At 40.7% G+C, this 16,353-nt stretch overlaps 1 protein-coding gene across 18 annotated transcripts in view; it reads left to right on the top strand.

Annotated features, from left to right (window-relative positions):
• Positions 1-16,353, top strand: part of Lnx2 (ligand of numb-protein X 2) — a 131,441-nt gene that overhangs the window by 54,600 nt on the left and 60,488 nt on the right. For 17 of the 18 annotated variants that reach the window (XR_010041745.1, XR_010041746.1, XR_010041744.1 and 14 more), the window contains exons 3-6: positions 3,599-3,852; positions 5,241-5,440; positions 9,303-9,671; positions 13,261-13,401. Coding sequence is in view for 1 of the 18 variants with exons in the window: in XM_003477405.5 (XP_003477453.2) it covers positions 3,599-3,852; positions 5,241-5,440; positions 9,303-9,671; positions 13,261-13,401 (964 nt within the window). In the remaining 17 variants the exon portion in view is untranslated. The remainder of the gene's footprint in view (positions 1-3,598; positions 3,853-5,240; positions 5,441-9,302; positions 9,672-13,260; positions 13,402-16,353) is intronic. The other variant, XR_010041747.1, reaches the window with a different exon arrangement.

Below are 16,353 nucleotides of genomic sequence, written 5' to 3'. Positions count from 1 at the left end.
CTGTGTTACTACCACCACCACCACTGCTAATTCTCTCAATAACCTGGTGTGTTCTGTTATACCATATGTGTCCTAATATGAATTAAATCATATACAGTTGTTATCAGGAAAGTGATGTTGATATGGCATAAATCATCTTAGTTCCATAAAGGAGGCTGAAGTAATGGAAATAGATACGTAGCCTTCAGCAAGAAAGGAAAAATTCTTCTGTTTGGCCTTTGCCTATTGCATGAGCCCTTTGGTTTCATTTTAGGAAAAGTTTAGAGACACACCCGCCTCTGGAGATCCCTCCCTGAGGAAGTGCAACCTTTGCCTGTGGCAGATGTCACTGCCGCATCTCCACATGCTGCCCTGATCTCGTTAACTATTAAATGCATTGCTGTTCTCTTGCTTTAAATGTCTGTATACTGCTCTGCTCCCCTGAGTTACTTGCTTAAATAAATCAAGTGACCTCCTTCAAAGCCAATTACAGCCTGTGTTACTGCTAAACGTTCCATTCCCAACGATGCATTTGACTTTGGTTCTGTTTGTTTAGTGATCACTAAGCCCTTCCAGCTCTAGCATTCTGTGGTTGTGTTTGTAGGAACAAGTCTGTGGAACAAATCCAATTTGTGTTTTCATAAGACTTAAGAAAAAATTCTACATCAGCGAATTTAGTATGGCAAAAAAGAAAAGGACACAAACCTTTGAAATCTGACCAGAGTTCATATGAATTTGGGCTCTGCAGTTAGTTATGGATATTGGCCTAGTTAGTCAAGCCTCAGAGTTTCCCAATTGTAAAAATGGCTTAATAGAGTAGTCATGACGATACAGTGAAATGATACATAGGTCATTTCACAGTGACAGGCACAGAATATGTATGCGCCCCAGATACTGGTTTTTGGTTGTGTGTTTGTTTTTATTTTTTGTTTCCTTTCTCTCAGTTCCAGGTATTACAAACGTGAAGGATCATGGCTCTGAGCTCTCTTGGTCGTGACTTTCCTCTGTCCAAGCTACCCTGATCTACTTATTCCCTAATGATTTCTTAGCTTTATTATTGTATATGTCACATATTGTAAAGGTCACATATTTAAAGTGTACAGTTGAATGATGTTTAGTATGGTAGCAAAATCTTATCACCATTATCACAGCCTAATTTAATACATCCCAACTCAGTAACAGCAGTGCCCCTTAGCAGCCACTCCCTGTTAGTACCACATGCTCCAATTTTGAATGTGCTTTCCTACCCCTTTTTCCCTGAAGTTTTGTCATTTTTACTGTTTAGTTTCCGTCAGTGTGTTTGTGATGTTAATACAATTGTTTGTACGCTTTTGCCCCACCAACGGAAAGCGCTCTTTCCTAGGCCACTGTGACCCATGGGAATCTCCTTTCCATTACTCTTGACAGATACCTTAAGAGGAGAAAGGGTTTCTTTTGGCTCATGATTTCAGAGGTTTTGCTTCATGATTGCATGTTGCGTTGGGCCTGAAGTTGACACAGTGCGTAATGGTAGGAACCTGGGGCAGAGGCCTGTTCAATTCAGAATCTCAGGTCTCAATATCTCCTTCACAAGCAGGACCCAGTGACCTAACTTCTTTCCTTCAGACGTATGCCACCTCCCAGTGAAACTACAGGCTGGAGATCAACCCTTTTCCATGCGGGATTTGGAGGGGATTTCAGATTCAAGCTACAGCACCTTCTGTTTCCCAAATCAAACTGACACTGCAAAGTCTGTGTCTTACTGTTCCTTCTTTGGAAATTGTCTTATTGGCCTCTTTCTCTTTGTTGATACTTGCATCTCCTTTGGTCAAGTTTTAAGTCTTTTTGTCAGAGTCTTCCTCCTGGTAGTTCTGTCTTAGTCTACCCAGGCGCCCCAAAATACAGCTGTCTCCAAAGGTTCTGTCCGTAGACTGTGTCCTGTCGTGCTGAATGAGATAATTTTTACATGATGTGTGTGTTAGTGTCTTTCCTGTTCGTATTGGCCGTTTCCCACTCTGCTTAGCCACTTGCTGACCTATTGGGAACATAAGTTTTCTGACTTCTTCACCTCTTTCTCAACTTTATTCCTAAAGTTCATTTGTAGATTTTCTAACTCTCAGGCAGGAGGCCCGCAGTTCCTGAGGGAAGGTGGAAGAGGGAAAGTTGTTAGCTAGTTTCCAGATGTTCACATTGTATTTACACTGCCTTTGTATTTCCATTCCTGATGTATTTGTTTCCCTTGAAGACTAGTTTTGCCCATACGGTTATTCATGTGTGATCTGTTAGAAACGGGACCTTTATCTTCTCAGTCCCAGTATCTTTATGGTCTCGTTTTTGCCTCAACATTTTTTTGTTTTTGGAGTAAAATACTCTGAAAATGGATTTCTAATTAAGTCAGATTACTTAACAGAGTAACATTTTCCATTATCTAATTTTCAAAAATATTTGTAAGACTTTTTCCAAAACATTCCCTGAAGTACAGCAGTGCTGAGAGGAAAATCAGTTGTCCCCTTCCTAATAAGGACAGAAAGCAAGAAGTGAAGAAAAAAGAGAATAGAGGGCTTTTGAGCAATCCTTTTCAAGAACTTGAAATTCAAGATTTAAAGGTTTAGTTCATGCAGAAAAACCTACTATCTCTATAGCTGGGTAGCTTTCAGTTTTAATTGAACCGAATTCTGTGTTTCATTTTGTTAGAAGTATTGGATATTTTAAACTATTGTCATTTAATGAATGGGTACAACACTCAGCCTAAGGGCTGGGGCTCCCCAGCCCTCCCAAGGCTGGAGGTAGTTCTTTACCAATCCCATATCTTCTTCCTGCTCTTCAAACTGGGCATTATTGGTCACCTTTTCCAGTCAAGGACTAGGAGATGGCCGCTGAACATCACTGCTAGTATCTGTTACGTAAAGCTTTTATTTAAACGTTTCATTGGTTATTAAACTAATTCTCATGTGCTCTTCCTGTTCACGTAAAGAAATAAAAACAAGCCTGTTAACCGTTCCTTGTGCTCATGTTTTCTAAGTATACTTGGAATTTATTCTTCAACCCCAGTATATCTCTAATGCCACTACTGCAGTTCTGATTTTTCAGTGTGAGAGATGTATTTTTGTTTTCTGTGTCTGTCATAACTTCCTGACCCTTTGCTGTGCCTCGCTGCAAGCTATAAAGCCTCGGGTGTGCTGGGACCCGCTGTGAATGACCGTGTAGTGTGACCGCAGAGAGTGGCTAAGGCCTTGAGGTTAAGAAGACAGCTGATTGCCACTCCTTCGCTTGGGACGTTTCGTCTGTGAAAAGGGTGGCATGATGCGATTTCAGGATCGTTCTTGCAGTACAGAAGCAGCTGTTTGGAATGTCTGCTGGTGACTGTTATATAACTGAACATGGTTTTTTGCTGAAGCATTCTTTGAGGTGTTTACCAAATTTCTGTACATGCCAGTGGCTTTTGTTTTTAATTTGTTGTGTAGAATGTTAAAAAATTAATAGAGATTAGCATCAGAATTACATAGTGCTTGTGAATACTTCTAGGTTCTTTTTGCATAGAAGCCATTGCTATTCTTGTTTCAAGATATAAGCCACTAATTCATATCCTTCCTCTTTTTCCTTTTCTAATCATCTGGAAACCACTTGATATTCTTTATAGATGTCCTGGAGCTTCTCATCGGAGAGTTGCCCTAGAGAAAAGAAAAACTAGTAAAACTCAGACGGAGATTGAAAGTGAAAGTGGATCCAGTGTGATAGATCCTCCAGGTACTTTGTCCCCAGAAACAGACTGCTTAGGGCTGGGGACAGGCACAGTGCCCAACGAGCGGAGCTCAGCGTTAGTGTGTCTTCCCATCTGTCCGGAGGAGCCTGGCCTGGACAACCCTGCCTTCGAGGAGAGCGCTGGAGCCGACAGTATGTGCAGTCCACATCCTTCTGTGTACTTCCTCTCCTAGTCCTCTGCCGTGGACCTTGGTCCTCTTTTAAAGGACCAAGGTTTGTTGAGATAGTGCATCATTTCACCTTCTTCTGTAAGCAGTCTAGCAGTTTGCATTTCAGAAATAAAACCTGAGTCTTACCGTGAGGAAGGTGACCCTTCCTCATCCCTTCTCTATCGAAGTCCACAAAGCCCTAGTTGTTTGTGTGCTTCTCGCTACACTATTCGTGTGGATGTGTTGAGAAACTTGTTTTGTTCTCAGCATACAAAATCAATATCAAGGACAACCAAAACCAGGGCTGGGGATTTAGCTCAGCGGCATAAGCTCCTGCCTTGCAAGCAGGCGGTCGTGAGTTCGATCCCTGGTACCGATAAAAAACCGAAAAAGCAAAAAAAAAAAAGAACAACCAAAACCAAAATAATAGCTCAAATTAAGTGCTTTTTCTGTGCCAAGTACTGTACTAAGAAGCACATTCTCTTAACTAATTAAATGGTTGTAACAACTTTAGGAGGTTTTTTAAAAAACATAAGACAGCTGAAGCTTGAGATTAAACAGTCAAGTTCACACAGCCCCTAGGTGGCTAGAAACTTGGCCGCTGACTCGAGGAAATGCTCTGTAACATCAGGCTTCTGGAGCAGCACTGTTCTCTCTGCCCACCCCGCTAGGAAGCAGACAGAAACTGTGGTGCAGGTCCTGCTTTGGGTTGGTAGTTGGCCCTACGTGTTCTTCAAAAATCATTTTCTCTTATAGGCTGCAAATTATTTTAAAGTATTCAAATTTTTATTGCCGTGGGTTTAATTCTTTTTATCTGCTGAGACTTAGTACCAGAGGGAACTCCCTCGGGCCTTGTGAGTTTGTGTCCCAGAGATCAACTTTCTACTGCCCAGCATGGTTTGTACGCATCTTGTGATTCAGACTTTCTCTTATCATACAGGGCAAGAATGAGAGAACTCTGTTAATGTTTGTCAGGCCATTGAGTCATCCCACTGATCTGTCATGTGGTTATTTATTAGTTACTTATGGATGATCTTTGGATTCCCCCCACCCCCCCCCCCCCAAGACAGGACCGCACTACACATTCTGGGCTGACCATGAACTTACTGTATATCCCAGACTGGCTTCAAATTCATGATCCTCCTGCCTCAGCCTGCTAAGTATTGTTAGGGGTACACCATGCCAAGCTAGATAATTCTAACACTTCGTTTTATTTTGTTTTGTTTTGTTATTGATTCTTACCCAGTGATATCATTTAGTTATTAATCATCTACATGCTAACATGAGATGTCTTATTTAACCAGACAGACTCAGAATGTAAAACCTTATTTCTCTATCTGTTCTTCCTCTCCCATTTTTTTAACTTGGCAGCTACGCAACAGCCTCTTAGTTTACCAGAAGGAGAAATTACCACCATTGAAATCCACAGATCTAATCCATACATTCAGTTAGGAATTAGCATCGTGGGTGGCAATGAGACACCACTCATTAACATTGTCATCCAGGAGGTCTACAGAGATGGGATCATCGCCAGAGATGGGAGACTGCTTGCTGGAGACCAGATTCTTCAGGTATTGGCTTTCATTATTATGCCTGTTAACCTGTGCGTTATTCTGATAAGGTTAAGTTTTAGAAATTGGAGATATTATGCAACCTGTGTTATATAAATTTAGTTTTGATGTTTTTATCTGCAGAGCAGAATAGTTTATCTGTGATTTCCCCCATTTACCATAGCCCTGGAATGCCAGTTTCCCACCAGATTGTACAGTCCCATCTGTGACAGAAAACAGTGCTGGCTCTCTGGGCTCGCAAGACTTCTCCGCTTGATCGCTACAGGCAGCTATTCCAAATGACATTGACTTTGGCTGAAATTTCTTCCATGGCTTTATTCCACACTTAGTTTTCTTATTCATTTCTTAGCTTCTTATCTGATTTATCCTTCTGTATACTACTAGATTACTAAAATCCAGAAAAAACAGAACCCTCCGTGGTGCTAGGGATTGAACCTGGGCCCTGCACATGGTGGGCAAGCACTGAGCTGGATCCCCAACCCAGGGTTTATTGAGAACATGATCCAGAGATCTGCAATCTCAGGAGCCGTCACTCAGTGACTCCCCAGTGGACCATCAGCCTTCTAAAACTGCGCTTCTGATAGCCTCTGATACCACCCTTCCTGCCCCTCCCAAAGGAAACAGATGCTACCCCCAAAATGCTGCATTTACCAAGGTATTAAAAGCAGCTAACTTCTACAAGAGAGAAGTAGTCGAGAACGAGAAAAAGGTTTTCTAGCAACCCAAGCGTGAGGACTCTTCCTTCCTTAAATTTGTTAATCCTTTGCTGTGATCTGCTGATCCTGTTTCTTTCTTCCATTTTGCCTATTACCTTTCTAGTCTGGGCCTTCATTTTATCAAATCTGACTTAGTAGAATACTTCACGCAGCCTGCCTCCCAGCTCTCCTCCCTAACAACCCAGCGTGATCACTGCCAAGGTAATACAGCTGTCACCTGCTTTTCTTGCAAAAATTCAGCTCCAGCATTGGCTTCAGACTAACAGTCAGATCCCCATGCTTTGTGGTCCCTTATGCAACCTGTTTTAATCTTAATGCCTTCTCTAGTGTTTGGCATACCAGTTTGTTCATTTCTTAGGGTGTTCTGGGCACTGCCCTCCTTGCTAGGGATACATTTAAAAACAAAACACTGTTGTCTTCATGAAATGTGCATTTGCATTCTAGTGGGGAGTTAGACACAACCGTCTTCTTGCTTCCCTGTGGATGGCCCGTTCCCACATTCCAGTGTGTCCTTGCCTTGTGTTCCAAGTTTCATCCTGAAAGCTTTGTTCATCCATTCATGCCACAGGAATCCCTCCTTAACTACTTAATGACTTGCCTGAATTACTGATAGCATTTTTTGCTTTGGCACATAACCAACTATAGTAAATTGTTAAAACATTTTACCAAATTGTGTACAACCTTTCTCCGGTGATTTTAACAACCGTGGTAGTGTAGATTGTAATACAAACTTCTCATAGCATTTACTATGTGTTCAAGAAATCCTTGATGAACCAATAGAAGGGTGAATTTTGCTGACATCCTGTTGGGAATAGCAATCTCTTTTATTAAAGCAAAATGTAGAATGATCAGAAGCTTTAGTTCTTGAAATACTCAGATTTGGGAGGGAAGTTGAAGATAGGCCACCGGGGCAGCTGGGTCTGACCTTTCCAGGAAATAGAAACATACAGAAAGCATAACTAACCCAGTTTATGTAAAATCAGATTTCTGTATTCTGGCTGTGAGGCGGGTACAACTTGGAAGAGACTTTCCTTCCCTCCTCATTTCCTAGCTCCTGGCCCCATTTTGCATGCAGTAACAGAACCTTCCAGCCAGTTTCTTGCCCTCCCGGACCTCTTGACACCTTGGTAGTCTAGGGCAGAAGAGCAGGAAAACCCTGTTTGCAGCTTCCACAGTGTCTTATCTTTTTCGTACTTCTAGCCCTTCTGGCTGTAATTTAAGTGTGTGCTTATTTTTGCCTTTTGTTTGTTGCTACTGGCAATGTGCCAGCATTGGGTTTTACCATTTTTATACATTTTCATTCTTTTTTCTAAAGTTTAAAGATAAAAACAAAGGCTTTGTTTTCATTTATATTTTTAAAAGTATCATCGAGATTGGTTTTTGTTTGGTTTACAAATATATTTCATCAGTAAACTATAAACCCCTTTGTTCTGAAAAGTGTGCACACATCACCTGGTAATGAATTCACAAAGTCTCCAGTTGCAGGCCCTGACTCCTGATTGGCTTTTTACTGTGTGTTAGAGCCAATAGATAAAGTCGCCCACTTTGCAGAGAAATATTTAAAGTCATTCAAAAGTAAAACCCTTGGAAATACGCCTGTTTGGTAGTTTTTCTACCTTCCACTTTGTGAAAGTTGGGTAAATAATGCAGTGAACCAGTTTGAAATCCCCAGGAGGCTGTAAGCTGATTCACCAGCAGACCAGAGAGCTAAGCTACAGTTTTAACAAACCTTACAGAGTTAACAGTGGGTAGCTTTGGTTTCCTCACATTTAAATGCAGATATAGACAAGTGTATGTATTGTTCTATTAAATAGACCCTTTTCAAAGGAGGATCATATGCCCCAGGGTCTTCTGGTATTCTTTAGAGATAAATTTATATGCAGCCATTTGAGCAGTTTTGGTGGAAACAGTGCTGTTTTTGTACATTTTCAATAGCATTATTAAACATTACAACTTTTAGAGCATTACTAAAAATGAGTATCTTTGATCAGAAGCATCAAAAATTTAGGAGTTTTCACCTTGAAGGAAAATAATAAGCAAAGTGTTGATCATATTGGTTAAAAAAATACACTTGGCCCCAAAATATGATGTAGTTTATTACAGTAGTGCTATTTTTACAAAATCAGAAAAATATGTTTTATTTGGTCTCTGCTTTCTCTGAATTTCATTGGCAATTATGCATCTATGGAGAATGAATCTTCTTTTCCAATGGTACAGTATTTCTCAACCTACTTCACAAAGAAAATGTGAGGTCTCATTTGCACATAGCTGGAAAATACTACAGAATTTTAGCCAGCCATTTTGTAAAGTTCTTTGTGATATGTCCAAATATAAGTGGAAAAATTGAACCCCAAAGTAGGTAGTTTTTAGCTAAATGGCCAGAACGATGATTTGACTTCGAGTTCATGTCAGCCTGGTTTTCTAAAAACTACCTGAAAGTTCTAGTATTGAGCCCCTCTTAATCAACACTTGTCTCCGCCAGGGGTTTAGCTCAGCAGCGTAAGAAGTGCCTGCTTGGCAAATGCAAGGTTGTGAGTTCAATCCCTGGCACCAAAAAAAAAAAATCAACACTTCCCTCAAATTCTTGGATAGCTACTAAATTATAGGCTTGCTCACTAATTATTTCAAGGTTGTAAAGTTTAATTAGTAAATGATACATGAGTATTGAATTATGCTTAGTGTTTATATATATACATACATACACTGTATGCTAAAGAAATAGAATGAAATCGTTATTATCTACTGTAAAAGTCATTCATTTAAAATAAGGTTGTGTATTTGGAATGTGCCACTTTTTTTGAAAGTTTATTTTCTCTGGGTTAAAGTGTATTTGATTGGAAATGACGAGGAAACACTCAAAACGTGTTCTGCCTGAAGTTATCAATTAGTAAATGGCAGAACCAAGGACTCTAATTGAAGACTATCTTCAAAACCTGTGATTCTAATTACTGTTCTCTACCTGATTCCTCTCATTGTAAGTTAATTTTAGAAACTTTATTTTAAAATGTCTTTAGAAAGGTTTGCTTTGTAAGCAGTGATTATGTAGCATTTCACAATGCTCATTTCCATCAGCAGTGCCATACAAACATTTTTACAAATTAGGAAAATGAGACATTGTCACATTTGAATCGCAATGTTTTTTGTAGGTCAACAACTATGACATCAGCAATGTGTCTCATAACTATGCCCGAGCTGTGCTTTCCCAGCCGTGCACCACACTGCACCTCACTGTGCTGCGGGAGCGGCGCTTTGGCAGCCGGGCACATGCCCATTCCGACGGCAGCTCTGCCCGGGAGGAGGTCTTCCACGTGGTTCTTCATAAACGGGACTCTGGTGAACAGCTTGGCATTAAGTTGGTTCGAAGGACAGATGAGCCCGGTGTGTTTATCCTGGACCTGCTGGAAGGGGGCCTGGCAGCCCAGGACGGCAGGCTGTGCAGCAATGATCGGGTGCTGGCCATCAACGGGCATGACCTGAAGCACGGGACACCGGAGCTGGCCGCCCAGATCATCCAGGTAAATGCCAGAGGCCAAGCTGTACATTCTGCCCAGAGATGCTTGTTACCTTGGCGCGACGTCAGAACTCAGGGGGCGTTTGACAATCACTGGAAAATCAGACGAGGCTGCCTGAAGTCTTCAAAATTCACACGATAACTTCCTTGTACATGAATGTTTTCCTAAAAACAACATGACTGGGAGCCAACCTTTAATACAGTGCAGGATCTACTATTTCACATTCATTTCTTATTTGATCCCTGGGTTCCACCTAGCAAGGCAGATGTAACAGATAGCAATGTCCCCCTTCTGCACAGAGGAAAGTGAGGCTCAGAGGATCTGTGATGACGAGGGGTGTGAGTAACTGAGACTCGTAACTCCCCTTCAGGAGCCACGTAAGTAGGAGAAAAATTTTTATTTGTTAAGAATAACTTGTCTCAGCCAAGGACCTATAGTCCCAGCTGCTCTGGAAATAGGTAGGAGTTCAGGACCAGCCATGGCAACATAAGGGAACTCCATTTTTACAAAAACATTTAAGAAATTCAAGCATTTCAAGCACGTAGTAAAATTGGTCCTCTAGTATCTCCATGAAGGAAAGATAGTCATGACTGAAAAAGGCATGTGTTTGGGGGAGCTTGAAGATTAATTGTTTGGAAAATTGCCCAGAGCAAATCGGTGGGCTCTGCAGCTGCTTCGGCAGCTAGTAAGGGGGCCACACTGAAGGTATTTCTCTTACCGTAAGCACAACAAAAAGCTGTAAAAGGAGCTAGGCATTAGTATAGGTTACTAAAATGTGTTTATAACACAGGCAGGTAACAGTGAAAACGCACGTCTCAACTGCTTTGCTTCACTGAGGGGAGGTACTGGACTCATTTTACAGACTTGAGGTTTAAAGAAATTGAGTGCTTTTAAATTCCCTGAAATTGAAGGCAGCTGTTAGAGCGCGTTCCTGTGGATGTCAGCCAGCTGCTGCACTGTCACAAACCAGTTGTTCTAGTAAGAGTGGAGATTGGGGTAAGGGGAAAGGAGCAGCGGTTTGGGGGAGGCTGTCACGGGATTTGACTGATACGGAAGAGGCAGCAGCAGGCAGCTCAGGAAGATTCCCAAATACGTCCTCATGGAATTTTTAAAAATTATTTAAAAGAGAGAAAAAAAGAAAAAAAACAAAAGAGACAAACACTAACAACAAACATAAACCAACAACATAGGCTTCCAAAATGGTTGTAATATTGCATATTGGTATCTTCAGAAGAGTTGCTTAGGTCACCAGATATAGACATGCAAAACTGATCTAATCATATGAGTACTAACTGTTCTTTTCTTTTCGAAGAATAATAGAATTAGTAGTATAGTCATCTTAGCTATCATATATATATATATATATATATATATATATATACACACACACACACACAGAGATTTATATCTTTTTCCTTTTCCCTTCCTTCTTTCCTCCTTTCCCTTATCCCAGTTGTTTTTCCCTTTGAGCTGTTTCTTACCCTTACACAACATTTACTGTAGATTTTGGATCTTCTTTGCTCTTTCGGTTTCTCACACTAAGGAAGCAATACAGAATTTACACATGTAAGCGTAATTTATTTCACTTATGAGTATAATCTCAAGTTGGTCCTTTTCCCTATAAAAGCCTCAATGTGATCCATCTTTATAGCTGAATAGTACAACATTGTATAAAAATAACATCTTCTTTATCCATTCCTCAGTTGATGGACACTTAGGTTGTTTCCAAGATCTGGCTATTACGGATTGTGCTGCTATAAACATGGGTGCACATATATCAGTGTGGTATGATGTTTTCAATTCTTCTGGGAAAATGCTAGAAGCAGGACAGCTGGGTCAAATGGGACTTCCAATTCCAGCTTTCTGAGGAACCTCCACACTGATTTCCATAGTGGTTGCACCATGAATTTCTAACTAAAATGTGAAAAATATAACTACACAGGTAAAAACTAAATTTTCCCTGATAATAGTTTACATTTGGATTTCTGTAAGTAGTTACATCATATTTTATAGTAGAGTTTTCCCCAAATAGTAGAAAACTGAAGTTCCTGAATTTAAGATTATTTTTGACAATGTCTTAAAAGTCATACTGTTTTGGAATATAAAATGTACATGTAAGCTAGCTGTAGGGACAAACATCCGTAATCTCCAATCAGAAGGCTAAGGCAGGAGGATTGTGAGTTCAAGGCCATCCTAGACTAGAGCAAGACCCTGTCTGCAAGGAAAAACGGAAGGGAAAGAGGGGGAGGACAGACATGTCCTTGTTGTAATTTCTAAATGTTTCTTTCTTTGTCAGCAGTATGTTGTGGACATCTTAAATGAAAGTTAGTACAGATTCAGTGCCATGAGTTTTAGTAGTTATTCGGTACCCATGAGCCATAACTTAATCCCTGCTCTACTGACAGATGTTCGTGCTTTGTTTTCCAGTTTAAGACATTTTGCTCATCTTCCCTCCAGAAAGATCATTTCAGTTTTATACTCCCAGCAACAGAATTTGCTTCTCATGAATTACAAATATTCTTACTTAGCATCTTATATTTCTGCATCTTATTTGTGTTTTTGCAATACTGAGGCTTGAACCCAGGTACCTTACCACTGAGCTGTGTCCCCAACCCCTCTTTATTATTTTGAAACCGGGTCTTGCCAGGTTGCCCATTAGATGGAATTCAAATTCATAATCCCCCTGCCTCTGCTTCCTTAATTAAAAATCTTGATTTGTAACAAAACCTGTGATGTTTTATTTATTAACACTGTGGAGTGCTAAATGCGGTCTTTGTCCTCCCATCACATTCACACAGTGTTTTCAAGCCATCTTGAAAGATTAAGAATGTACTTCCATTAATAGGTTTGTAAAAACTGTTTTGAAGTGAAGTTGAAACGGTGGCTGTAATTATAAGGTGTTAAACAGTAATGAAGGTGCCCATATATATTGAAATAAAATCCAAAGGAGCTGTTAGCACTCCACAGCAGTGTAATCTAAGAATCCAGGGTGTCAGAAGAGTGTTAAACAGATCAGGTTTCTAAACACTCTTCCTGGCTATTATCCTTACTCAAGTCCCAAGACCTTGAGGAATGCTCCAGTTATTTTGAAGAGCTTGTCTAAAACTAGTCTAATGAAATGCCTGAGTAGCAGGAAATTTACAGTGGGTACCAAAATTGCCCGTCACGTATTTCTTAACTGAAGAACTGAAAATAAAGTGATTTCTTAACATTGACTTTAATCATGGGGGAGGTTTCTGCTGTACCACAATTTGTGAAAGCAGTCTGTAATCCTAACATTGAGGATTCGGTCATGACCAAGAATAAGAGTCAAGTAAATAAAACAAGCACAAAATGACTTTTGTATGTAGTAGACATGATTTAAGATAGATTTAAGACAATAGGATTCTACATTTAAAATGGTAGTCATAAATCTTTAATTCAGCATTTAAACGTGCATGTGTGCGTGTGTGTGTGTAAAACTGTAACTTCCTTCTGTTCTCCCTGCTGCCAGGTGAGGCCTGGCCTGGTGACTGAGGAAAGTGTAGGAAATGTCAGTCCTGTAGCCTTTAAAATGATACACTGATGACAGGTGGCAATGTGTGTTCTCCAGGCCAGCGGGGAGAGAGTGAGTTTAACAATCGCTAGACCGGGGAGACCCCAGCCGAGTGGCACCATCCGGGAGGCAGGAACTCACAGCAGCAGCCAGCACCATGCCCAGCCCCTGTCTCAGAACAGACCGAGCTCTCATAAGGTAAGGATCTGTTTCCTTTTGGACCCTTCACAGAAATACTGTTGTACTGTTGCAGGCTGCTGAGACATTTACAAAGCGGGCTTTTTCTGTGAGATGTAAATGCAGATCATTCTCTGGGATGTGACCTCTGTCTGCCACCTCAGAGAAGGGCATCCTTTTTAGGTCCTTAGCTGCCAGAGGTAGTTCCTTATCAGGGAAGGGTCCCTTGTCAAGTGAGTGACTAGAAATATACAGTCTTCCAGCAAAGTCTTAATTTTTTTAGCCCTAATCGAAAGTGGGATTTAGCATGGGCTGCTTGTTTAAACATAAGCGCTAGCGGTGTGATTGGAAGAGAAGCGCAGGGATGTGATAGCAAGTACGTGTGCCTGTGGGCTGCTGCCCACAGTAATGAGTTACAGGCATTCACCTAAATCGGAAATTGTATGAGTGTATGCATTTTTATGTTACAGTGTAGAGAAACACATGATCCTAAATCACAAAGTCTTCACACATTGAGCTTTGTCACGGTTTCCTCAGAATCAGTGTGTCGTGGGTTTTTAGGTTAACCCAAGCCCATTTCTCAGCCCTAAGAATTTCGAAGCTGTCTCACTTGAGCACTTGAGCATTCCAAAACCAAAAAGCGATGGCACTTAGCGTTGGGGACTGGCTTACTCTACTTGGTCTTCCATCTCAGGTCAGTTTCCGCTAGGCCGGGAGTGTAACGATGGCTGGTGCTCAGCAGTTCTCTAGGAGGATCAGCTGCATAGGAGCCTGGGCCCTTCGTTCTCCTTAAGTGACATTCCCGAGCTTGATCAAGCAAAATCTTACTTAGTGATCTGCTTAAGAAACTATAGAAAGCTCCGTTTTTGCTCAAGTAGCTTTTAAATTTAAGTATATTTGAGGGAATAATTCCCTGTGAAGCCTGGTGAGGGTACCCCAGGAAAGCACAGCTGAAGGGCAGTGTTTGGGGCTCACCGGGTGTGTCTGATTTTTAGTGTAGGTGGTACTGAAGGGAGAGATGGCCACAGACTAGCTCTCATTTATGAACAAAAATCCAAGTATAAGAAGAAAGCCTATAAATTTGCCTTTATAATGATGACTGTAAAAAGTTACTACTTTGAAAAAGAATTTTGAAGCGTTGTTTCATATATCTAATTCTTGCTTCTTTCGAAGCTTTTGTGAATATGTAAATTGTATATATGTTGTAAATTTAAAATAGGACCCATGTTGGTAATTGAATCTTGTATGTCATTAATTTTTTTTAAATTTTATTTAAAGAAAGACTAAAGAAAACAGAAAGTGGGTAGAAATAATTGTATGTCATTAAATTTAATAATAACTTGAGACATGGGTATCTGGCAGCATTATGTTTTAAGACAATTTAAAGGGTTGGGGATATAGCTCAGTGACACAAGCATGAGGTCCTGAGTTCGAGTCCCATTATTCAAAAAAAGACAATTTAAATTATACTTAATCATTCTGATATTCATATAGAGACCTCTGCATATGTTTTATTTTTATTTCATGCACTTGTTTTTCTTTTATAACTCTGCTGATTGTTTTCTATAATTTTATGTAACAATGTTTTAAAAAACAGTGCTGACCTCACTCTTACTCTGGGTACTTGGCACACCCTAGTTGGGACAACTGCATGGAATGGAATGTGGTAATTGATCTGTGTGCCACTAACAGACAGCATTTGTTATCAAATGCAGTTTTGTCAAATCCTGATTAAGTAGAATTAAGCTCTACCAGGGAAAACAAACATAATTCACCAAAAACACTCTGCTCAGGAAGTATAATCATTAAAAAGTACAGGACGGTATGTATTACTTTGCCACTGCACCTCTCAGTAGTTGCTTGAATAAACATTTGTGTGTTGCTGGGGACTTAGCTCAGTGGCATAAGCACCTGCTTTGCAAGTAGACAGTCGTGAGTTTGATCCCCAGTACCCAAAAAAAAAAAAAAAAACTGCCAATAAACATTCATGTGTTACTGAACCCTTAGTTTCTTGAAGCATACTAAGTGTGATCTTTGAAGTTTGATTCTTGAGGAAAAATCACATGTATTTTTGTGTGTAGTGAAATAGAACAACCTGAAAACCTAAGGAATGAAACTCCTTAAGTGTGGATACTCACGGTTGTCTACCAGAGTTTTTGTAAGGTTGTGTGTGCTGGATTTTGAAGGATGCTTGCATGCATTCATATTTTTAGCTAGAAGATTGAAGAAGCTGACAAGTTTGCAGGGCCAGAACTTTCAGGAGCTGTAACAGAGGATACAGCTCAGTGGTAGAGTGCTTGCCTAGCATGTGAGAGACCCTGGTTCATTCCCCAGCACTAGACAAACAAAAAGTACAAAGTCTTTCCTTTGGTAAAACTTAGGGCAGATATGGATTACAGGTCCTGAGAAGGGTCATTAAAGAAAATGTTATAATTCTATAAATGTGTTTCTGGAGCTCTAGTGGCACAGTCAGCATGCAGTACTTACAGTTCATGTATTTGTTTTCAGTATTGTTAGTAAGTGTCTCCAGCCTTCTCTAAGCTGATGACGAGCGGTAACACCTGAGACGGCAGCAGCCACTGCTGCACTGCCTGCCTGCGTGGATGCAGATGCCCAGTGCGCACACATGGTGCACCACACGGTCTGAGATCAGCTGTTGGGCCTTCACACTGAGCTACAGCTTCAGCCCTTCTGTTAAGTTTTAATTTTTGACACAGGGTCTCTAAGTTGCCCGGGGTCGGTTTGAACTTGTGATGTCCCTGCATTAGCCTCTCAGGGTACTGGGGTTTGCAGATGAAGGTAGCACACCCGGCTCCGGGGGTTTGCAGATGAAGGTAGCACACCCGGCTCACACACATACTTTTAACCCACGTAGTCACTTTCAGTTAGGTAATTTGAGGCAGGTTGTATGACCTCTTTGAGTTTGTTTTCCACATAAATGAAGTGGAGCTAATGATAGTATCTTCTTTCAGC

Source organism: Cavia porcellus, unplaced genomic scaffold (assembly GCF_034190915.1).
Source record: "Cavia porcellus strain 051 isolate PalLab524CR breed Dunkin Hartley unplaced genomic scaffold, mCavPor4.1 scaffold_21, whole genome shotgun sequence".
Lineage (NCBI taxonomy): Eukaryota > Metazoa > Chordata > Mammalia > Rodentia > Caviidae > Cavia > Cavia porcellus.
The sequence above is the reverse complement of the archived record's forward strand: the minus strand, read 5'-3'. Positions and strand labels throughout refer to the sequence as shown.